The sequence below is a fragment of the Hirundo rustica genome, chromosome 1, assembly GCF_015227805.2.
Source record: "Hirundo rustica isolate bHirRus1 chromosome 1, bHirRus1.pri.v3, whole genome shotgun sequence".
NCBI classification, from domain to species: domain Eukaryota; kingdom Metazoa; phylum Chordata; class Aves; order Passeriformes; family Hirundinidae; genus Hirundo; species Hirundo rustica.
This window is the reverse complement of record NC_053450.1, coordinates 114,651,461-114,676,279: the sequence shown is the minus strand read 5'-3', so window position 1 is coordinate 114,676,279 and position 24,819 is coordinate 114,651,461. Positions and strand designations below refer to the sequence as shown.

The 24,819-nt window shown below is 40.8% G+C and overlaps 1 protein-coding gene across 1 annotated transcript in view; it reads left to right on the top strand.

Annotated features, from left to right (window-relative positions):
* Positions 1 to 1,145: 1,145 nt before the first annotated feature.
* Positions 1,146 to 24,819, top strand: part of STT3B (STT3 oligosaccharyltransferase complex catalytic subunit B) — a 50,889-nt gene continuing 27,215 nt past the window's right edge. The window contains exons 1-2 of the mRNA XM_040060625.2: positions 1,146 to 1,616; positions 23,470 to 23,578. Coding sequence (XP_039916559.1) covers positions 1,384 to 1,616; positions 23,470 to 23,578 — 342 coding nt within the window. The 5' untranslated portion in view covers positions 1,146 to 1,383. The remainder of the gene's footprint in view (positions 1,617 to 23,469; positions 23,579 to 24,819) is intronic.

The following is a 24,819-nucleotide window of genomic DNA, read 5'->3' as shown; positions in this document are numbered from 1 at the left end:
TTTTACAAAGCAGGCAGTGACAGGACAAGGGGAAATTGTTTTAAACTGAGAGGAAGTAGGTCTAGATTGGATGTTCGGAAGAAATTCTTTACTGTGAAGGTGGTGGAAGAAGTTGCCCAGAGAGGCCCCAAAAAAGCCAAGGTGTCCATTTGCTGGTCACTGCACCTGATTGAGGTGGCAGAGTCATCATCCCTGGAACTGTTTTAAGTTCTGGCTCTTAGTGCCATGGTCGAGTTAACATGGTGGTTTTCGGCCATAGGTTGGACTCGATGACCTCAAAGGTCTCTTCCAACCTAACTATGCACTGATGGATTCTGTAAAAGCACTCCCAACTGAGGCAAGTGGCACACCCAGGGCTATCACTGACCTTGCACCAAGCTACTCCTCTCAACTGCATGAGGGCAAACCTCTCCCACATCCCTCAGAGCCAGCCAACGCAGTTTCCACCGCGACAAATAAATATTCCTAACCGATGGAAATAACGGCCACACACTCTGAGACACGCCGCGCCCCCCCGCACTGCGGACTACAACTCCCGGCATGCTCCGCGCCGTCCCAGAGCACGACGGGAGTGGCACCACCCGCTGGCCCACACGCACCGCAGCGCTCTGGCACGGCGCCGGGGGCGGCCACGCGACCCGCAGACCGCACTTCGATTGGACCAAACCACTGCCAGTCAACTACCCCAACGACGGGCAACGGGCGCGACGCCCCGTGCGCGCGGGGCTGTGCCGCTCCGATTGGCTGCTCGGGGATGACCCGCCCCTTTTAAATACCTGTCGCTCCGTGACAGGCCGTCACCGGAGTTCCTGTTAGGAGGGCGCTACCAGAGGGGATCGGTTCCGCCCCCCGCCTCCTCCTGGGAGACCCGCCCTCTCCCGGTAGCTCCTCCCGCTCCGGAGGGGCGGCAATGTCAAACGGCCCGCTCGAGAGGGAGGGAGGGCGGGAGACGCGATCCGCCCCTTTCCCTCCCGCCCGGATCCCGTCCGCAGCCCCTTCCCGGCAGAGGCCCCCTCCCCACCCCGGCGCTGCCCCTCGGAGCCGCGCGCGCGCCCCGGGCCGTCTCGAACCCCGCCCCTCCGGCTCCTTAGCCCCGCCCCGTCGATGGTCCCGCCCCCCGGGCTCGCCCGCGCCGCGCCGTGCCCCCTCCCGCCCCGGGGGACGGTGACGGCGGGAGGAGGAGGCAGCGGCAGAGCTCGGGTGCGCCAGGAGGCGGCGGGGAGTCAGAAAGGAGCGCCGAGTAAGAACGGGCGGGCTCCGCCCCGCCCCTTGCCGAGCTGCCCGCCCCCTGCCCTTCCTCCCTCCTCTCCTCCCCTCCTCCGCCTCCTCCTCCCCGCACGCGCCGGGCGGAGGGAGAGGCTGCGAGGGAGCCCCGGGTACAACATGGCGGAGCACTCGGCCCCCGACCACAAGCACAGACCCGCCGCCAACTCCGCGGCGCCGCTCCACAGCCGCGCCGGGGCGGGCGGCGGCTTGTCGGGGGGCCTGTCGCAGCCGGCGGGCTGGCAGTCCCTGCTCTCCTTCACCATCCTCTTCCTGGCCTGGCTGGCTGGATTCAGCTCCCGGCTCTTCGCCGTCATCCGCTTCGAGAGCATCATCCACGAGTTCGACCCCTGGTCAGTCGCCGCCGCCGCCGGGCGGGACGGGGAGGCGGGAAAGAACCGCGCCATGAGCCGCGGCGGGGGAGACCCGCGGGTTCCCTCCGCCGTGGCCGCGGGGACGGCGGGAGGGCCCCGCCGCCCGTCCCCCGCTCCGCCACTCCGCGAAGTTGCGCCCCTGCCTGTTCCCCGGAGGGAGCCGGCAGCCGCGGCCGCCCCGGGAGCCGGGGAGGGAGGCAAGGAGAGAGAGAGGGAGGCGGTGCGGACGGGACGCGCTGTGGCAGGTCGGAGGGAGCGTGAGGGGTCGTCACCGCGGCGCGGGAGAAGGGAAGCGCTGGGAGCGAGCGGCGGTGCCGGGCACCGGGGTGTCCCCTGCGCCGGAGACCTCGGGAACGGGGGCGACGGCAGTCCCCCGCATCCCTTGGAGTTGCGGCAGGACTCTCCGAGGGGCACGAGGAAAGTTGTGGTGCTGGCAGGGAATCGGGGGTCGGGCCGGAGTCAGGAGCTGGTGGTGAAACAGTTGAGCCAGGCGTGACCCGCGCCTCGGTCCGGGTCCCGCTGTCGCGCCGGCGGTCCCGTGTGTGCGGTGCGGCTTCCCGAAGTGGTTTTTACTAGAGTCCTTGTCAGCCGGGGAGGGAGCAGGGTGAGGAATGCGCTGCAGGAAGTAATCTTCATAAAAGTGACTTGAGGGATTACAGCGAAATGGTTGACATTGATTTACTGCCAGGTGTTTCGAAGGTGCGTTTCTGAGCCCAAGGACTTTTGCTATTTCCCACACATCTTGACTTTTCCAAAGATTGCATTCCCTCCTATAGAAGCCATCTGTTCTTTTTCCCTCTTCGAGGGGACCGAAACCATTTTATGCATGAGATCAAGAAATTCTGCACTCGCTCCTTGCAGCAGGGCGAAGTGAAAGATGACAAGACTTGTGGGGCAGGATTGTTGTAATGCTAAAACGTGACAATGAATTTTTATACTGCTGGTTACTTCATCCTGGGAATCCTTGAGGTTTTTAGAACTTTAGGTAGGGTAAGTGGCAGATTACTTTAGAATAGTGAATTGTGTGGTTTTAATTTTAAATTTTACATCTTGGGTCTCACTGTTAATTGCACGAACGAGGGAGATGCTTCGTTTTGAAATGCACGCTAGATATTCTGTGCTAAATTTCATCTAAAACTGTTGCTGAAATTGTACTTCTCTGCAAAGCATGTGCTCCACTTTGATACTTTCAAAAGCACAACTTCCTCTTTTCTAGCTGGCTTTTCCCCCCTCACTTCTCCCCCCCCCCCCACCCGCAAATGTAATCCATTCACAAATCATGGCTCAGAATAGTGGATAGAGAACAAGGAATTGCTTTGTTTTTAAAAGCTGTGTGAAGTAATAAACCTTTGTGATGTGAAAGCCAAGTATCTCAAAATATCTTCAAAATGTCAAGTAATTGCCCATGATTTAAGTGCTTTGTTGCTAACACAAATGAATGGAAGAAGTGCAAGCTTCCAGTTAATAAAGTTAAGAATGAGGGGGAGCATAGTTTAAATACATCTGCAATGAGACTATGAACCTCAGGTTGTATCCTGTAGTTCTCTTCTAATCTAAATTTAAGCATAAAGGCTTTCCTTTGTATTATGGAGGAAACTTTCAAGCATGCAACCTACTTTTTTGGTGTAAATTTTGTTTGATTTTTATAAGCAAGGCTCATCCTTGTTAGATAAACGAAAATTTTACAGTGCTGACTTCCGTAACTTGTTACTAAATCCTGAAGGACACTAAAATGGTGCTGTGGGAGTTAAGTTCATAGTAATGATACAGCTGTAAAGATAAACTCCTGTTTAAAGCAATGCGTAAATTGATGCAAAGTCATCTTCCTGAGTACACAAACAGAAGGCATTGCTGCCTGTGCTGCTGGATGTACCCTTGTTAATTAAGGAATAGATGAAGTTGACAAAACTCATTGATTTTAATGCAGGTCTGTGAGAAGCAGTTGAAATGTCAAGAATCATGCCAGTGTCGTGTTGCTGCATGCCAGAAATGGTGGAGGCAAATGCACTTAAGTTAATTAGTAGGACAGAGAACCTAAAATGGTAGAAACTAAGTGAAAACAAAGGGCTCTCTCTATTACAGCAGCAAAATTGTTGGAAAGAATAAAAAATTATGTTGCTCTCTTAAACAATGCAGAGTAGTTAGGTAGGAATGGCTTTTCATAGTTGCAAGGGTCTTTCAAGTCTGAATGTAATATGGGAAAGGAGCTTAGGAAAAGACTGGCAGCAGTGCTCTGTTTCTAATTTTTTTTTCTAACCACTTCTTTAGAAGCTTCTCCAGGTAAACTGGGTTTTTTTTGTTTGTTTGTTTGGTTTGGTTTTTTTTTTTTTCAGGACAGTGGCTGCAGACTTTGCTGTGGAACAGTTTGATATTTTTCTCAATTCTTTTGGCTTTTCCTGTCAAGCTTGCATAGAATATCTGGCAGTGTGTTGTAAAGTCAGTTACCTATTCTCTAGTATTTGTTTTGTGCTCCAGAGAGGAAACTGAGGTATATCTGATAAAATGAGGAGCATTAGGCAAATTATTTATTCTTTTGGATGGAAAGATATTGTTGCCTCTAAGGTGTAGAAAGCTTTCCCATTTACTTAGGAATTTAGTTGTCTGGTATGGACATATGAAACCATCAAGGGTGGGAAGAAAGGCAGAATTGCCTTGGGTTTTCTACATATTAATTGAATCAAATACCACTTTTTTTTTTTTTTTTTTTTTTCTTTTCTTTTTTTCTTTTTTCTCCTAACATCCATTTGAGCTGCCTTTCTGACAGTAAATTTAGTTTTTGATTTGGGATGGAAGGGAGACTTGCTGCTTTTGTAAAATCAGCATCTGAGACTCATTTGTGTTGGCATTTCTTCCAGAAGTGACCCAAATGTAGTACGATAGGCCAAGGCAATAGAGAGAGAACAGTGTTTGGTTTTTGATCTCCATTGAAATACAATGCCTGTGCAAGGTAAAACCAAACTGGTATTTTGAGGTCACCTTGCTGTTGCTTAAGCACTTGTGACCTGTACACTATGACTAGGTTTACTGTTTCGTGGGGTTTTTTCACACCGACTACCTGTTTTGTGCAGTATTTTCACTTTTTGATTTATTTTTCATGTCGTGTTTACTTTCCATACTTGAGCTGGTCCAGAGACTTTGAGAAATGTGTGGTGTGTACTTCTTGGCAGCTTCTAGGTCAGGTGAGCTGATACATGAAGTCAGGCAGCACTGACATTAAAGATGTGCCATTGACAGGCCTCCAGCGTTTAATTGCAGGATTTCATTCTAAGGCCTAGAACCTGAAACATGGATAGCGATGGTACATTGGAATGGACAGTTTTCATGTCTGAAATTTGGTTCATCTGTTGGCTGGTTTGGCAGCTGGGTGGACCAGGAGCTTAATTTTGGTGCTGTGTTCCCACAAATGCAGAGTGAAAGCTGCACATGAAAGTACAAGAGCAGATTTAACTCAGTTATCAAGTGAGAACATTCTTACTGTCAGACGTTGCCTTAAATGCCAACCTGGCTTTTAGAACCAAGGCAACCAAAATCATGGAGCCCTTGAACAGGGACTACATTCTGTGCACTAGTTTTCTAAATGGAGCTCCAGCATGTCCCTATGCTATTTCTTTTGGCTGCTTGCATCATATATATGTATAAATATATGTGTGTGTGCGTGTATATATGTGTATAAAAAAATAATCTGTATGTGTGCATATGTATACATATAAGATACATATATATATCTAGCAAGACTGTTGTGTTCTGATGCTGCTACCAAGTGAAATGATAACAACTTTTGGTACATTAGTAGTCTTCAGGGAGTACTGTCAAAATAGTACATTCATTCTGTTTGTACAGTTCTTACCATTAAGCCACACGTGTGAGAACTGTATCTGAATCATTAATCATATCCCATGACATGAGATCAAACTTCTCTTTCCTCTGAGAATTTTAACATCTTGCTAAAAGCCGGATTAATGCCAGTTACGTTAGTGAAAGCTTTCTTAGGCTGGAATACCAAAGCTCATATATGTGAGCATGAGACCCTCTCCGTACCAGTTTGCACGTGCAGGGTGGTGCACCAGGGTGGGCTTGGACAGTTCCATACAGTTCCATTTGCCCACCTTCTCCTGCCAGGAATTCTGTCTTCTACATCCTGGCAGCTCTTGGTACCAAAGAGCACGACCACAGTCTCTCATACATTTTTGGCTCTTCCAGACCAGAAGCACTGATTGCTCAAGCCACCAGCTTTTCACCTGCCATTAGGGGTGACCAGTGTTTATTGTACCTTGCTCTGAGGTAGCATAATTGTCCTGGTAGCAAATATGGATTATAGATATAATAGCAATCCATTTTCTCATTACTGATACCATAATCTAGCATTAGTGGGGTTTGATGAATGGGGATGAACTGGTGAAAATAAATCTAAGGTCAGTGTCATTGCTTGAGTTTCAGAGGCGGGCAAGTTAAAGGAAGTTGAGATTTTTATCTCATGCAGCATCAAATATACAGGTTTTGCTGTGTTCAAATCATGTTTGCCAGATGGATCTTTGAGCTGTTATAAACTTGTATCATTAATGAAAGCATAATTTAGCATCTATAAATATGACGTGAAACCTTCCTTAAAATTCAGAGTATGACTGAAATGAACATAAAAAGTGGTGTATGGAATTGATTGATCACTGGAGGTTGTGGGTTTGTGTTGTAGTTACCTGATCTGATAGTTGACTTCTGGAGTAGTTCTCTGCTGTTGCCCACTGTGCAGTCCTATTTTTTTCTTCTTGCTTGCTGTAAAGCAGTCATAGTAAATTCAGTGAGGTAAATTATTAAAATACTATAACATTTTAGTTTCCTGAGCTGGTTTACCACCAGTTTTTATATTACAGTTTAATCTCTTATTTTTGAGGAAAAGTATGAGCATCAGGAGAGAATGTAAATAGTGACTGATGTTAGAAGATAAACTGGGATTGAGTGACAGAGGGAAGGCATATACAAATAAAACCAGAGCATGTTAAGACACTGGAGCAACAGGTGATGAAATAAGAGGTGTATAAGAGCGTGTTAAGTTGGTGTTGATAAGGAGAGGGGAAAAAATTGTGTAAAGAGGATAGTGTCAATAATATCAATTACCAGTGCCCACCCAGGTAATTAATCTGGCCACTGTTTCCCTGCTAGTGCCTCTTGCTGGGAAAATAGGCAGCAGGTCGTATACTAAATGTGTTCTTGAGAGCTGACAGCCACTTTGGTCATCTGAGACGTTGCAGATTTCAAGAGTTTCATATTAAAAACTTAGTACGTGTTCTTCATTCACAAGTGTTTTGATTTTGTGATGTGAGAAGTACTCTATTTCTATTTTATTGAAATACACACTTTTAAGATTATATTTACTGTTAACATTTGAATGGTTTTTTATACTCTAGTAATATTAATAATTTTAACAGAATTTCAGGTAACTCAAACTCATTTCTGCCTTTGTATTGCAGCAGGAAAAATATTCTAGCACAGAGTTCAGGCCTGATTCAGTGGGGCCTCTGTGCTCATGAAAGAGATTTTTATGTGAGAATAATCTTCCAGCCTTCACCACCGCATCACCACCTACCCTTTAATGAGGAGGATCCAAATCAGGCATCTTTTTCAATCACTTCTATTGCAGTATGACATGGGTTGAGAAACTCTGTTAGCACAGGTTAGCCTGGCTTTTGGGGTTTCTCAGTTGTAAGGTGTTGTTGAGCTACTTGGAAGGAGCTGTTTTGAAACCAAGTAAATTTTTCTGTAAGGTTGATATGGTGGTAACAGTCAAGATGATGTGCACTTGACTGTACTGGACTTCTCTACTGCTTGTGAAATTGCAAAAATAGGTAAATATTAGAAAGGTAATGGAAGGAGGATAATTTGGAAAAAAACATTGGACAGAGTTGAAGGCATAGCAGAAACTGCTTTGTGAGTGGGGAGACCTCAGGCTGGATTTGTTCAGTTGGAGTGATGCAGTTGAAAAGCAGTTCACTGTGTGGCCTCATAAAATAGCAGTCATGCAAGAATCAAATCCCTGCTCTGTATCTACTATTGTCTTCGACCATCTTTACTTAGCACATAGTGCTTCTTTCCTCACTTGCACTGCTTGTAATTGGGGTGAACACCTCATCAGATTTCATGTGGGTGCAGTAATGGGGTTATGCATGATAGGTGGGAGGGGCAGTGTTCATAAAACAGAGCGCAGAGTATGGTTGAGTACAGAGACTCCCTACAGACTTCTTTTGGAAAACATATGAGGTGAGATAGAATGCTTGCAAAGTGTTGACCCTTTTATTGATTTATGGATAGCAGAATGAAACATGAAAAGGAAAACATATCCAAATGTTTTATGTAGGCTGGGTCAACTGAACCATCAAGTTTAGCTTTTAATGCAATGATTTTTTTTTTAATGGTCTTCAGCAAACACTCACAGACACTTGACTAACTAGACCAAATGCTACAATTAACATCCTTGAATGGACTTTTTTGGCAGATATCCTGTTATTTGAACAGCTTAATATGTTTGTTTTTTAAAACAGAAAATTTATTTGATTACATAGGGTTAGAGTGGTTTATAAAGATTAGCTTTTGCTTCCTATCATAACTGTCTCTAATAGTCTCTTGTTTTGGCAGCCTGTAATGCTAATACTCATGTTTTTGAATCTGTCTCATGTTGAACTGGTGGGAGAAGGGGAGAATAAAAATTTGGGCTGGTATAGTTAGCAAGAAAATTCAGAATCCTGTAGGAACTAATAGGTTTTAAATGGATTGAGGGTACGATTAGTTTGAGGAGGTGTCTTTGCTGTTCCACAAGAATCTCCTCTAATTTAGTCAGGTTATTTTCCATTTCATGTCAACTGTGCATGTGTTGCAGAGTTTCCTCCTGAATTTTTGAAAATTCCATTCTTGCAAGCCCTTTGAGGTATATTTGTACTGACATGTAGAGCTACTCCTGAGGGCTTCTTTCTACTTAAGAAAGCCATTAAAGCTGCTACTTTTTGGGCCTTTGGAGCCTGCACTCCATAGCAGGATGTGTGACAATGTTTTTTATTATTAAGTCCTTTAGCAAAACTTCTTGGAGCCATCTGTCTTACTACTTGCCTGGAGGAAAAAAGTGAACTTAGGACATGCATTGCTATAGCCTTTTTGTAATATGTCCAGCACATAGACTTCATTTCCTGCCCCATAGCTGAGCAAAGGTTGTGGTCTTCATCTGTGCTGTTGCTGGGAATCAAACTTAGGTGTTTTTAATGTGGGTAGCTGCTAGGTCTGGGCTGAAGAGGTACCATGAAATTGACCCTAATGCTGCACCACACCTTACATAAGTTGAAGCAGCCTGGGGAATGAATTTAAGGATCTAGATACAGACAAAATAGATCAGCTTCTATATTTCCCAACTTATTGCTGCTTTCCCAGGGTAGAAGTTCCTTTGGCATTTTAGAGAATTAAATACTTGCTATACTTCAAAAGTTCTTGCTATTATGTGAGGCAACATTCCTGTGCTTTAGAAAAAGAAATGGTGTGTTTTAAACAAGGAATAACTGTGTATTTGTACATATTCCTGCTTTGAGAGCAGGAAACGGTATTTAAAATATCTGTCCGCTATTGGGGACCCAAGTCCAGTATCAAATGTTGCTTTTTCAGAGCCCATCTAACATAAATAACTGTAAATGATAATTTCTTCTGGGTGTTACAATGCTTATTATATAATTTCCCGTGGAAGTCCATTTATATGGGTTATGTTAGTTTGTTAGGTAAAAGAGCACATTCAAGTTCTCTTTAGCTGATAATTCATGAGGAATTGCAGAACACCTTTTCAAAATTGCCTCACTTAAACAAACAAATTCTTGGGGAAACTACATTGCAATGGAGGATGTGCGTTGGGCTTGATTATTGATTTTTTTCTTAGTGGGATAGCTATTTTCCTCTAGACTGGTTTATGCTTAAATAAATTTCCATTTATTTAAAATCATGGCTCGCTGTATGGATGGGCATTCTGTATCCTGTTGATTTAATATGGATTTGGCAGAAGGGAAAAATAGCGTGTAATTATGTAATTTTAAACTGTTCTAGCACATGTGACTGGACAGCCTACATTTTTTGAGTTCTTGGCTTTATTTTTCCAGTCTCTGTATTCTCTTTTTGCAATTATTATGCTATAAATGATAGCCAACCTCTTGAAATTCAAGAAGTGTGATTTTATTTATTTTTATTCCTATCTTCACAATAGATTGATATGTTAAGAAAGTCTAGGCATGGAAAGTACCTCTTTGAGGATGCACCTGATTGAGGGGAACATATTTAATATAGAGTGTGTGTGTGCTATAGCCAGAGGATTTGAAAATAGTGGTGCAGAAGCAAAACAAAACAAGCTTTCCTATCCTGAGTACTTTTCTATGTTTATCCAGCTTTACACACACACACATACATATATATATAGTCTATTGCATGTGTTGAATGTCCTAACCCCTTATCCTAAACTTAGCCCAAACAGCATTTGGAAGTTCAGTTAAATAACTTAGAATTTCATAAATATTTTTGAAACATTTGTCTTGAAAAAGGCAGTTTCATCTCCATGGTTGAAATATTTGATCATTTGGGTATTAAAGTTGCAATTCTTCTAATTCAGAAAGTCAGCAAAACAAAATTGGCATTTTGGCATTATATTGATGGTAACAATGAGAGTAAATGGATGTCTCTTCGACTCACTATTGTAAAATGAAAGTCATGAAAGCCAATGCAGTGTTTGAGTTTTCCAAGAAGCTGTGTAATGCTACTGTGTTTTGACTATTGTATCTTATTCAGGTGACTAGAATGATTCATCTATTGTCAGATGTCTGAAGTAACATTTGAAAAGCTATTGCATATGTCTCACAATTAATTTTACTCTGTAACAGTTTTAATCTTTCATTTGCCAAATAGAAAATGGATCTTGACACTGGAGAGACTACCTTAAACATTAGCAACAGTATCTTAATTTGTGAAGTCTCAGGTCAGCTAGTAATGACAACTGTAATTATTCTCCTATGGCTAAATGGGAGCCAAGGAATTTTTAGTGTTTTGATTTTGTATTCTACCTTTACTTCACCAACATTAGCCCCACCCTCCCACAGCAAAGCCCAGTTTTTGCTAGGCACAAGCTTGGATGATATGTTTTGTGTGAAATATGTCATGCTTTTAATTGTTCCATCACTGAATTTTTTTTTCAGGCTTTTGCTTTTGTAAGTCAACTTCAGGGTTCTTTTTTCTTTATGCTTCCGTTGCACTCTGGTTTCAACAAAACATTCTCAGCTATGCACATCATGGTTTTGCTTTGTGAGAGTGTGTTCCACGCGGTGCCATCTGCTGTCTTCTTTCAGGGCTACCTTCAAGAGGAAAAAGCCACAGAATGGCACATTTGTGGAGAGAGAGTTGAGAGGGCATACAGCCTGGTGGGGATTGCAGCATGAAAGGTCCTGGAACAGACAGGCTTAATTCATATTTGGAGAGCAAGGAGAGAGAAGATTTAGGATTATATGACCTAAGAACTGTCCCTGGAGAACTTAGACCAGGTCCTTTCCAACAACTCACATTCCCCTGCAGTACATGGCTTTTCAAGCCTACCTGAATTCAAACTGAACATTTTGCTTTAGCATCATCCTTTCCCCTTTTTTATGGGCAGCCACACATTCATTTTATGTCACAGTGGGGCAGCAGCAAAAGAATGCACTTTGATTTAATAAAATGGCTTTGGAAATTAAACTTGTCCTTTTACTCCTCTAAGACAGAGGGGCTGTAGCTACTATATACCAGTGTAGCTGGCGGATCAGAGAGGTGGGTTGCTTTTGAAAGGGCATGTTCCTGGAGATAGGGTAGAGGAGGCAACTGTGGGTGTAGTCTCTGAATATTTCTGTAATAACATTTGTGACAGCTTCAAAGCATATGTGTATAACAGCAAGCCTAGCTCATGGTAACAGTGTTCCCCCACCTTCACATCTTAAGGTCATTTCTAAGCCTTCATGGGATTTTACTAAAATGACAGAGGAGCACAGTGAAATAGCTCAATATCTTATGGTAGAGTAAGACTGAGAAATACTAGAATTTCTATCACGTAATGAGAAAATAAACATGTAACTTCAATTTCACATTGTACATGGCAGGAATTTAATATTAATTATAAATACTGTCTTAAATGCTGAGCACTGCAGTCATCACAGTACACTTAATCTTTAGCAGTTCTGTGAGAATACCTAAAAAGCAAATAACATTTTGTTACTACACTTGTGTTACCTCTGCATAGTCTTTAAAGAGACACTGGTGATCATTACGTACAATTCTTAACAGATTACATTAAATTCAGTGAAAACTTAGTGTTTCTTTTTAATTTAGACTTACTTGAAACAGTATGAAAGATACAAAATAGAAGTAGTTGATAACTCATTTTAAATTCTGCTTGCCATACTTATTTGAGACTAAAACCAGACACTGAAAGTATCTGAATGCAAAATATGGTTAGAAAGATAAACTCTACTCTGTATTATGAGGAAGGATGAAGGCCACTTTGTTTTCTGCTACTTTCCTGGTTCTTTATTTATTTTATTAGTGACATCTATTCCCACGTTAATTTGCTCCAGTGTGAGAATATAGTTACTTTGCAAACAGCTGGAACTCTTTTGCCCTTAGCTGGGGGCCATCATCCGTTCTGTTGGACTGTATTAACAGAGCATGTGTATACTTTTAGTCTGCTTCAGAATAAAATCAGTTAAAATAGTTGAGGTTATAGAAACATTTAGGTTGAAAAAGACCTCTTAGGGCAATGGGTCTAACTGTTAACCCAGCACTAGCATGTCCCACCTCTTTTAAACACTTCAGGGGTTGGTGAGTCAACCACTTCCTGGGTAGCCTGTCCCAGTGCTTAACAGTCTTTTCAGTGAAGATGTTTTTCCCAATACCTAGTCTAAATCTCCTCTGGTGGAACTTGACATACTTCTTGTCATCTTACTTGTTACCTGGGAGAAGAGGCTGACCCCTACCTGGCTACAGCCTCTTCTCAGGGTGTTGCAGAGAGTGATAAGGTTCTCCATAAGCCTCTTTCGCTCCAGGCTGAACAAACCCAGCTCTTTCAGCTGTTCCTCACAGGACTTGTGCTCCAGGCCCTTCTCCAGCTTCATTGCCCTTCTCTGGACTTGCTCCAGCACCTCAGTGTTCTTTTTTTGTCCCAAAATTGAACACAGGATTTGAGGTGTGGCCTCATCTTTGCTGAGCATAGGGGACAATCCCTGCCCTGCTCCTGCTGGCCACGCTATTGCTGATACCGGCCAGGATGCCATGGGCCTGCTTGGCCACCTGGGCACACGCTGGCTCATGATCAGCTGCTGTTGAGCCAGGTCCTTTTCTACCATTCAGCTTTTCTGCCACTCTTCTCCAAGCCTACAGTGTTCAGTGGGGTTGTAGTGATTCAAATGCAGGACCCAGCACTTCACCTTGTTGAGCCTCATATAACTGGCCTTGGCCTATCATTCCAGCCTGTCCAGATCCCTCTGCAGAGCCTTTCTGCCATGCAGCAGATCAACACTCCCACCCAACATTTGAAAAATGACTGAGAGTGCACTCAATTCCTCATCCAGATCATTGATAAATTAAACACATGTCCCCAACACTGATCCCTGGGGAACACCACTTGTGACAAGCTGCCAACTGGATGCAGCTCTATCCACCACCACTCTTCGGACTTGGCCATCCAGACAGTTGTTTTCCCATCAAATAGTGCACCTGTCCAAGCCATGAGCAGCCAGTTTCTCCAGAATGCTATGGGAACTGTGTCAAAGGCTGCAGTAAAGTCTAGATAAACAACATGCACACCCTTTCCCTCATCCACTGAGTGTGTCACCTTGTCAAAGGAGATCAGGTTGGTCAAGAGGAACCTGCCCCTCATAAACCCATCCTGACTGGGCCTGATGGCCTGCTTGTCCTGTATGTGCTGTGTGATTCTGCTCAAGATGATCTGCTCTGTAACCTTGCCTGGCACCAAGGTCAGGCTGGCAGGCCCAGTTTCCTGGATCCTCCTTCACACCCTTGTAGGTGGGAATCACATCTGCTGGCTTTGGTCTACCAGGATCTCTCTGGTTATTCAGATCTCTCTGGCTGTTCTGGGAAATGATTCAGAATGGCTTGGTGAAAATTTCTGCCAGCTCTCTCAGTACCTTTGGGTGGATCCCATGCAGCTTCATGTGTTTGGGTGGTGCAGTAGGTTGCTGACCGTTTCCCCTTGGAGTATGGGGGCTTCATTCTGCTCCTCATCCCAGTCTTCCAGCTCAGGGAGCTGAGTACCCAAACAACAGCTGGTCTTACTGTAAAAGACAGAGGCAAAGAAGCATTAGGTACTTCATCCTTTGTCACTGTTTCCTGCCACATCCAACAAAGCATAGAGGTTCTCCTTAGCCCTCCCTTTGTTGCTGGTGTATTTACAGAGGCATTTTTTGTTGTCTTTTATGGTGTTTTTAGAGTGGTTTGTCTTTTTACCTGTGATTCAAGCTTATTTGTCCGATTTGCAGACAGAAGCGGATTAGGAGTACTTCTGCACTCCTTTTAGCTAGCAAAGGTTAGTTGAAGGATAATTGCCACAGTTAAATTTGCATGTGTAATTTAGTACAAAGCATCCTAGAGTTGAGAATTTTTTTTTTTTTTTTTTTACCCTTACACCTTTGCACTTCAGGCTTTATTCATGCATTTTTCTTTTCTGCTTTATTTATTTAGTACATAATTAGATCTGTCTCTAGGTTCCTGTAAGCCCTGTGTACATTGTTTGCTTTGTTCTACAGGTAGTTCTATCTATATGCATACATACCCCAGGTGAAAATTGTCTGGTCAGTTCTACAGTCCTCAGAAATGCAATGTTTGTGTCTATTTATGCCAGGTTACTGAAGGGTTAAGCAGAATTTGACCAGACATATTTAAGTTAGATAAAATTAGGTCTTTCACGTGGTGTTAATCACAGGACAGAAATTCTTTGAATTAGACTGTATCTGTTTGGCTCTAATGATACTTTGTATTATCCACTCTGAAACAATTTTTATTTTCTCAGCAGTTTTTGTATTAAATATTCAGTGAGTCGATGTGGAAACAGATGGAGTTCAACAGGTGCACTATGAGAGATCCAGATTCTTAGATTAAACATGATCTACCTGCAGGGAGACCAATGGAAAGATAGTCAGAGAATTCAGGCAAGGAAGACTGACCTAGATGCAGGAGGAAGAATAGCAGATGCATTAAGAAATGTATTAAAGAGAAAATAAGTGAGGATTTTTGGATGAAAAGCTACCTTATTTTAACTTGCTAAACTGATTTAGATGTGCAGCCACCACACTCTAGATAGTTTTAATTCCTGTGAGCTAAAGAACCTTACATTGCCATAATTTATACAGAGTGGTTTGATATCTAATGTCTGATTCTGGCTGGATTTACCCTTTGTCATGTTACAAAGAAGTTCAAGTAACAGACTCTTGAATATTGAGGGGGTTGTACAAAATAATTTCTGCTGAAGCTCTTCTACAGTGCTATAACTGTTTAAATGTTCTGCCAGAAATAAAATTGTCACTGCTTAAGTATCACTTGTGATGTGAGGGATCTGGAGCCTTTCTAAGGGTCCTGTTTACTTTTTACCATGTCTTATATTTTGCAGGGTAGAAGCAGTCTGCCAGGCCGTCTTGCATCCAAGACTGATTTCTTAAATTTCACTTAATGGGAAGTGAAGTTGGTTCAAATGCATTTTGGGTGTAGCTGGTACTTTCTCAATTGCCATGGCATTGTAGCATATAGGTGATTTTATTATGTAATACAGATGAATTGAAGGCTGTACCACATACTTCCAAGCAGTTAAAATAAAGTACCTGCAATGAATAGTAAATTTTCTTTGTTTTACTCTGTATTTCAGACTATTACAAAAATTAGTATTCACTTCTGCACACATACTAGATCTTGCTATGAGATAGCAGGTATTTTTGGGATCAGTTTAATGGGAGTCCACTGTAGTTATTTAGGTGTTACAGGTTGCTTTTTTATACTAGATGCTGAAAAAAGTGGCTTGGGAGCTAGCTGTCCTCTGTTCCCTGTTACTTCTTATGAAGCAGTCATGTTCACTTCACTGAGTTTTAGTACCAGATTTTTCACAGAAAGGGTATTTTACTCTTAAAATATATCGTTCAACTAATAGCCTTTTAATTCCTTCCTGCCAAGCAGATCCTCATGTATCAGCCTTTAACTTAGAAGACCTTGGAGTTAAGCTGTCTCCATCATGTTTAAAACAAGTACAGTGCAAATCTGATCTGGAAAAACACCCTCTTGAACATATTCTTGAATTCAGTGCAGAGCCTTCAGACTTTCAGCATACAAGGCTTATTGTGCCACAGAGCGGTCCAAGAGCACTCAGAAAGAAACAAACGTAGCACCATAGGGTTTTTTGGGTTTGTGGTAGTTAATACTGTATTGAGGAGAGAATTGATGCCTCTCAGGAAGCTGATGCTGTGAAAAGGTACAGAACCAACATTGCTATCAATTTGGATGCCAGTTGTAGTGTGGTATCTAGGGTAAAGTGTATGTCCATAAATAAGAGAACAAGCATTCAGTTTTTCCTGTAAAATTTTCAAATGATTCTGTTTCCATCTTCTCTTGGAAACCTCCCGGGAATTTTGACTGTCCCGAGAAAAATGTCATGATCACTTTCTTCTTAGGTCTAATATGTGTTACATGTTATGAATGGCAGAATTCACTGGCAAAGTATGCCTTTTAATATTGATAAAACCAATGCTTTTCATAATAATTTGCCTTGAGATATGGAATAGTTCAAAAGCAAGGCAGAGAAAAAGTAATAAAAAACCTAATAGGCATCATGGGAAGTGTCTGGAGTTGTAGACAGATATACGCCCACTACAGTGGTGATGGGAAGCATATCGTGATTTCAGATGGTGGTATATTGTGTGAAAAATAAAAATTGTGATCATGGAGTGCTCTCAAAAGCTCACAGTTTCTTAGCAAAAATACTGGAGATGCCCTGGGTTCTCTGAAGAAGCTGAGTGACTGTATGGTCCTTGTAGAATTTTATATCATTAAGCTACTGGCAGCATGCAGTTCCTGATTTTAGCACTTGCTAAGCGTAACATCTTATTGCAGGCAGGGAAAATACCATGCCAAGTAGTGGCAGTAGGAAGGCTGTAATCTTCTTAAACACATTGGGGAAATTCTGATATTCTTAATGGTAATTCTTAATGGTTGTTCTATAAACATTCTGGTATTCTTCGGGATTTCCATTGAGCTTAGTTGAATGTTGGGCCTGAAAAAAAGGGTGCCCTGCTGATTGTGTCATCCACTTTTTTTTTCTGCCTTGGCTTTCTCCTGGTTTATCTTCAGGGATTATTCTAAAGATATTACAAAAAGGAAGAGTTTTTGTTTCTCAGCTGGATTCCAGGAACAGAAATTTCTTCATCCTTTGACTCAAAATTTCCATCATTTTTGAAGTTAGGTGGCCACATCACTGCAAAACTTCCTGCCATTTTGTTACATCGTCATTCTTACTAATTTTAGTATAACAGGGGAGCCTTTGCCACACTTTTCTGAGTGGGTGGGTTTGTCCAGATTTACGAAATCTGAAATCAGAAGCAGGTCCATGACCAGCTTTCAACCTGAGGAAACTCTGAATGGCAGTACTGCTGCCAGTTCTTTTGTCAAAGGCTTGTGATTGGCAGTCAGCTGAAGGACATGTATTTCTCTTTTCAAATGGCCCTACTTGCATCAAAACCCCTACAGATCATTTGAGCCTCTCTAAATGCAAGGCAGTCTTGGGAGCTGTCACAGATAAATACTTGGTATTATGTCAGAATGCTAAGAGTAATTACATATCCAGATATTTTGATATAAAAATGCAAAGGCTAAACAATCAAAAATCACGTTTTTAACCCCCTAAACATTAGGGAATTAGGATGATATTAAACTCTGCATCAGTCAAAGCTTTTATTTTTTCTTTATGGTGGACTTGTCTTAATAATAATCTTTCAATCATGTTTAGCAAGAACTGTGCAAACCTCTTCTGTGTCCCTTGTGAAAGATGGGGTGGAGTTCATGTGCTCATGACTCTCTGGGTGGTTGCTGTCTGGTGAGGTACAGAAGCTTGAGTGTGCAAAGTGATAGCAGCTTCCACATAAAACCATGGTAAGTGTGTATCCAGAGAAATTCCAGGGAAAAAATATTTGTGGTCACATAAGGACTAAAGTATATATAAATACGCTAATTAGGGGCAAATCATAGAGTGTATGTATTAGACTCAGGACCTACTAAAACCATTCCACTGACGTGAATTCAAGTTAAAAAGAAAGGAATGTGAAATTTTTCTGAAATAAAATTGCCTGGTGGTTCTTCCATTTTGCAGAGTTAGGTCAGTTTTGGCTCAGGTGAACAGAGGACTACTCTCTATAGAGGTAGAGCTTGATGTATGTTTTCCCCAGTCCTACTGTGAGGTCTAACACCTTAGGTTTGGGTTGTGGGCACTAGGAAAGCTCTTTATGTGTCGTAAGTACTTCTGCTGTAGGTATGGCTGCTCCAGAATTCTAATCTTGATCATTTGAAAATGGCTTAAACGTCCATACATACTTACCAAGGTTATAAGCGCAACACAAGTCAAAATTTTCCTGATGAGAATGACTTCTGTAGTGCCTTGAATTCGTTATGTGTTTGATGGATGCTACACTTCCATTTTAAAAACCTTATGTAGAACTCATTGTGTTAATTGCTCATTTGCAGATACAGAACTCAGAATGAGACTTGCAGGATGTTGTGCTTGTAGTATAGTCTGTGGGCAAGCAGGTGTTTTAAAATTTAACTTGGAGTACTGTATATATATTTCTTTGTTTCAATTGAAGTTACTGAAGTTTTTCATTAGATTTTCCATAAGGTGTTGCTGAATATATTCTTCCTTTGGATGCAAAGAATATGTCGGATATGGAGTCAATCTGCAACTATCTTTTTCAAGAATCTCGATTTGCCATCTCTAATTAGATTCTGTATGGCCAAATTGATTCTGTAATCTACATTTGCATTAAAAACTGACTCCTAGAATTACTCAGATAGCTTGTAATGTTCACAGTTTGTATCTTGTCATTTTTCTGAGTTTGCAGATGTGCAAATTTTGTGCATCTGCAGCTGAAGACTTTGAGAGCACAGAAGCTTTTATAATTGAAGGCTTAGAAAATTTTCAACAGATTCTGCTTGTAAGGAGATTACATATTCTCAGATGGCTGTAAAATGCTGGATAAAAAGTCTAGATGATGGGGCAGTAATAGCATGAAATTGATTGGGGTTTAGACAGTCACCATTCCCGCAAGAAGCAACACACTGATCTTGCACTCTTGGAATGGAGGGGTCAAATGAATTCCATTGCTGTCAGCGTAATTTGCCTTAAGTGTTGTTAAGATCTGGATGAAGTAACTGCACTGCCATATATGTGCTCTTCTTTTCTATATGTTCTTATTTCTCAGTAGGCTGAATTTTATTTTAATACTCACCTTAAATAGTACTTTGTCAAGGAAATACTAAACGTAGGAATGTCAAAGATGTCTCTTTATAAATATAGCAGTAATTGTTGCTGTGAAGTGCTGGAGAATTCTGTAGCTCCTGGATAGAGAGTGATTGCTGTGACTAGCATTAAGTAATCATCCTACAGTATTGCCTCGTGTCATCAAAAAGGCAGTTCATAGCAAGGAATAAAAATCAAACCTAAGCATGAACAGATAGTTAAGATTATGTATTAACAGCGCATAATATGTAAGTGAAAACTTCACAGGCTTTGCTTTACAAGTTGCCTAGTTAAGCTTTCTAAATTAATGTTGCTACTAAAAAAAAGATTATGCCTCTGTTTCAGTTATTTTGGTGTAGCTTCTTATACTCTGTTCCATGTTAAAATATATGAAATGAGAACCGTATTTTTATTAACTTATCTCCAGCTGTCTACTGAATCAGCTGTAATGTTGGTATCTCCAACAGCGCCACAAACTTAATGGTACCATACACAGAGCACTTAGGTGATCATTAGAGCATCCCCCCAAAGATTCAAACTACAACACCAGCCTAGTTTGGTTGGGATTTTGAATTCTGAAATGTACAAAGACTTAGGATTGTTTATTCCTTTAAAGCTTAGGTTGGAGAAGGAAATAGTTCAAACTACAGACATGACAGAAAGCGGCAAGGAGAGCAGCAGAGCATCACTTTTCCTCCTAGAACATCAGCTAAAATAAGTCAACGCTTCCTGGTGTCAGGCCCTTAGCTGAATATTAGCAAGCGTGTATTTTCTTCACAGCATGGACTGAAAACTTGAATATTTAACTCAGTTTTTGTAGCTAAGTATTTTATTAACATGTGCTTCACATAATTTTGTTCTTTATTCTCGGGTCTGTTTCAAATCAACTTGCCTCAAGGAGGTGAGAGAGGATGAGAGAGAATCTTGGGAAATAGGTAATCTTTTTCCACACCTCAAGATCGGATGGATGTGAGGGTTGAGGGTGGCAGAAAAGGGATCCTGTCCTTCGCTCTGGTTCTGTCACATCACGTTGCATACTGTCTAGTCAGTACAACCAGTTCCAGTGTCTCCTTGGATAAGATGGAGGTCAGAAGGAGGGCTGGATAAAAACCCTAAATATCACCTCTTCTTGCTGCTGCTGCAAGTGGAAGATCTGGGGCAGGCAGTGACCCCCAGACCTGACATGGAACCGCTACCCAGCACTGGCTGTTCTTGCCTCCATTCTGATTCCTCCCTCAGATGCAGCCCCTGAATCTCCCGGGTACAGGTGTAGGCAAAGGTGGCAGTTCTTCTAATGTTTTCCAGGGCTGTTTTACACCCCTGTGAAACCTATAGATAGTTGCAGGTACTGTGATAGCATTACAGCAGGAATACAACACCACTGTGCTGCATTTTGAGCACAGTTTGAAAAGTGCCAAGATCGTAAGAAGGTGTGACTGTTTTGTGATGCATTCTGTTTGTTAGCAGCGCTCGCCATTCTAGCTTAAAGAGAAACAGTTTCACAAGGTTCAGGCTCGTCCCTAAAGGAGAAAAGTGCAGTGAAGGGCTAAGTGGTATCAGAGCATAATACTGGCATCATCATATGATTGCCAAACTATACTTCTGTCTGGTGCGCTGCCCATTGCTGCCAGTTTGTCCATGCCTGAAGCTGGCTTTGCTATGCAACATCACAGCAGCCTTTTCCTGATGTGTGCATATGTTTATGTTGACATTTTAACTTATTTTTGTTTGCAGGTAACCTAGTGGGAGGTGAAGTGGGCACTTTTTTAAGTCAAAGTGAGGTGCCAAATTAAGCCTCTTAATTTTTTTGTTGGTGGTTTTGTGTCTAGAAGGTTGTTTATTGTTCTCACTTTCAGATCTTAACACAGTGAAAAATGAATGTACCTATAGTATTGCCAGTAATTTCTGCTGTAAAGACATGCCCAGCTGCCACTGCATGCTTTCATTTGTGGCAAAAGAATCACTTTTTGAAAGAAGGGCTAATAGATTTGTGTCTAAGAGTATATTAGGAGGGAAGATTAAATTCTTACCTCTGAAGTGGTAGAAGTAAAATGCTGTTATGTTGCATTTCAATTTTGAGTGGTAATTCATTCTTATTAAAGACTTAATGGGATGCTGCCAAAGCTCAAGACAATAGTTTGCATCCTTCTGAAGGCAGTTACGAAGCTTTGCTATTTGGAAACATGAGGAGAATGTCAATATGTATTCTTCTTGCCAATTTCATTTCTTTAACTAATCTTTTGACGCTGTAAAAGTAAACACTAGTCATGTTTTCTTAGCCTCTGTGAGGTTTGACTCATGATTTAAAAATCTGAAAATAATTTGTGCCAGTAAACTTCTTTCTTGTTCCCATTTTAAAGTTCTAGGATAACAATATTGGCTGAGCTTTCGGTGTTTTCAGTCCAGTCTGTAGCTGGATGGATTCTCTCTGTCCTGTGCAATATGAAACTCCTGATTTGTTACATACCATACTGCAGGCACTTGGCACTAAACAAATTAACTACAGACCTTGCTATACTAAGATAAGAGGCTAATTTTACAGGTACAGCATTTCAGAAATCACATTAGAGTTGACAGTTTCGAACTGCAGAATTAATTAATATTTAGAAGTCTAGTCAAATGGGAATAGTTGTAGGCTTATTAGAAACCAGTGTCACATTGCTGTTTGAATCAATGATTTCTAGGTCAGAATGACTGATGTTTATGTGAATTTTCTTATATAAACATGACTAATGACTTTTGAAAGGCCACGGTTTTATCAGTTAATGTATCCTATATAACTGCGTATTTAACGGATGCAAGATAGCGTTCCTGAAAGTACTTCACTATTTACTTATTAAAAATATCATTTGACTGATGCTGTGATAGTTCAGACACTTGAAACATGCTGACATCTGAACCTGAATTTCAGTTCTTTTTGTTCTTCTACTATGTAGATGAAGAAATCTGCTCGTGACCTCAATGTGGCTTCATTTCAGATATTGCTTGTACTGATTAAACAATTAGGAACTTGGTAAGGTTTGCAGCCTTAAATAATCTTAGTTTTATTCTGTGGAAATGAATTGTTTCAAAGTAAACCTGTGATATTTTGGGAATCCTAGATATGCAAAAGAATTCAATTTATTTTAAAATTTTTTGTTAGAAGGGATGTATATTTCTGATATAGGGGGATACTTCCGTAAAATAGATAAAAAGAAAAACACACACAAGCTTTTCTCAGCTTGAATTCTAGCAGTGTCTTTGGAAGTCTTTTGTGGTGGTTTGCCCATCTAACCTTTTGTCTGTTGTGGTATTCCATTTAGTCACACGAACTTCTACTTAACTAATGAATAAAATCTTTAATACTTCTTTAACTAGTGAATTTCACATCTCTTAGAAGGGTTGGCTTTGTGAATATTGCTTGTTTTTAGAAGTTGCGTTCACCCAGGCTTTTCTCTACCTAAATTTTCTGTACAAAGCTTCACATTCTCAATATCTGCAGCCTTTTTTGTTTGGCCTTTGAATGAATGATCATGAAAGACTTGCTGTTTTAGGATAACATGCGCTGTAGTGCTTCTTGCAGCCTGATACCTAATTTCAAGTACTAATGGACATTTTAATAGTTTAAAAGTTTTGTTATCAGATGTTTGAGGTATTTTGTGCCTGGAAGGTGAATGCCTTAGTAGCAGTCTGTCAGTGTTTTTTAATGGTTTTTATACAGTGTGGAAGACTGAAGGTGGGCATGAGACCTTTTGCTGTACAAGAAATTCTCTGCAGCAGAGAATGTACAAACTTTGGAGATGAAACTTCATCTACAGAGGTTCTTCATTGTGTAAATTCTTACTGATTGAAAGAAAGCCATTAGTTTGATAGTGTGAACAAACAGACTGATTTCTGTTGCTGTTATTGAATGAGTCACCTGTCAATTTGACATGAAGTAGGGCAGCAGCAAATGTCTCTTACTTCAAGATAGCTCGTAGCTATCTTGTCTCAGAATGGGAGTCTTGCTTTGACTGCATGTGATAGACTGTATTTGAAAATGAGTAGTTTTGGAAAGGAATAAAAAAATAACCAGAGTGTTTCTCAGAATGAAAGAAAACCTTTAGATGTTTACACACAAAAACAAACTCACCAAAAACTGTCATCTGTGGTATATGCACTGGCTGTAGAAGTGAAGAAAATATAGTTGTTAGTAGCTGGGAACTTAGTAATTTACTTTAAAACTCTGCAGATTTAGGGAGGACCATTGTACTTACATAGTAAAGGAGATGCTAAAGTTCTTTATTTTTATCTTATCCTTCTTCTGTTTCTTTCTAGGTTTAACTATAGATCAACACATCATCTTGCATCTCATGGGTTTTATGAATTTTTAAATTGGTTTGATGAAAGAGCATGGTATCCACTAGGAAGAATAGTAGGTGGAACTGTAAGTATTGAAATAATAAATTTATTAAAAAGCATCTAATAAGTAAAAAATAATTAAAGATTACTTTTCAGGAAGTTTTTTGAACTTTCAATACAAATTTGATGCTGATAAAGAGAGAATTTTAATAAAACAAGCTTTTAATTGTTGAATTGCCTCAGAGGGAATGTTGATATGTTTTTAATTTTTAGCTGCAGAAACTAAGTCAACATGCCTTAGTCTTTATCCAATAGCCCATTGTGACCAAGAAATACAGAACTTCTCAAATATGAAATTCTAATAGTAACAAACGAGGGTATTATGACTCCTGAAATTCTGGTATAGGAAAAACATTTAAAAAAAATTAAATTATTACCTAAATCTCTTAAGGTACAAGTTTTAGTCCAATAATGTATGCTGAGTAGACTTCATGTATGTATGGAAAAAAGTTAGGATTTAACTGGGAGAAGACCTTGTGAAATTAGGGAAGTGTTGCACCTGTATGAAGCATCAGGACTAGTCAAGATTGGTATCAATGCAAGTTACAAGACAGGAAAGGTGTACAAAACAATGTTATCCAATCAGAATGCAAATATTTCATTGGAATAGCTTTAGTAACACTAAAGTAATGCAGCCATGTGTTTCTTAATGTATGAAAGTTCATCAAAGCTTTTAATGATAATATATACCACTTAAAGGCATTTACAAGTTTTTGTAGCAGTTAGATCACCATTTGTTGTAGTGTCTTAGAGATACTGCACACTCTTTATGCAGCATGTAAACGCATGTTTTCCATACGTGTCTTATACAAAATAAAACCTCTTAGGAAAAAGAATTGAAATAACATGCAGGGGAACGTCTAGTCATCTGTTAATTTAATTTAGTACAATGCCCTTCTTAGTTTTTGAAAGAAACTAAGGCAGGTGAAGTACATATTAACTTTTCTAGGATGTATTGATTTTTCTAATGTTGATAAATGTGAGAGGGTAGAATTCCTATTAAGAATATTCTTAAGTTCTCCAATATTCTATGGTGGATTTAATAGATTTGTGTAAGTCTATGCTACCTTTCCTGGAGCACATCTTAATTCAGTTTTAGAAGACTTTGTTTTAATCCTTCATATCCAAAGATGTCTACAGATAGCTAGCAAAAATACAGTACTCAATTGACTGACCATCAGCTTTTCAACTTTGAAAAATTAAATCTTGTTGAAGCACATTTTCTTTCCCCATTGGTACCAAGAAGTAAGTGAAAGTAAGCATGGT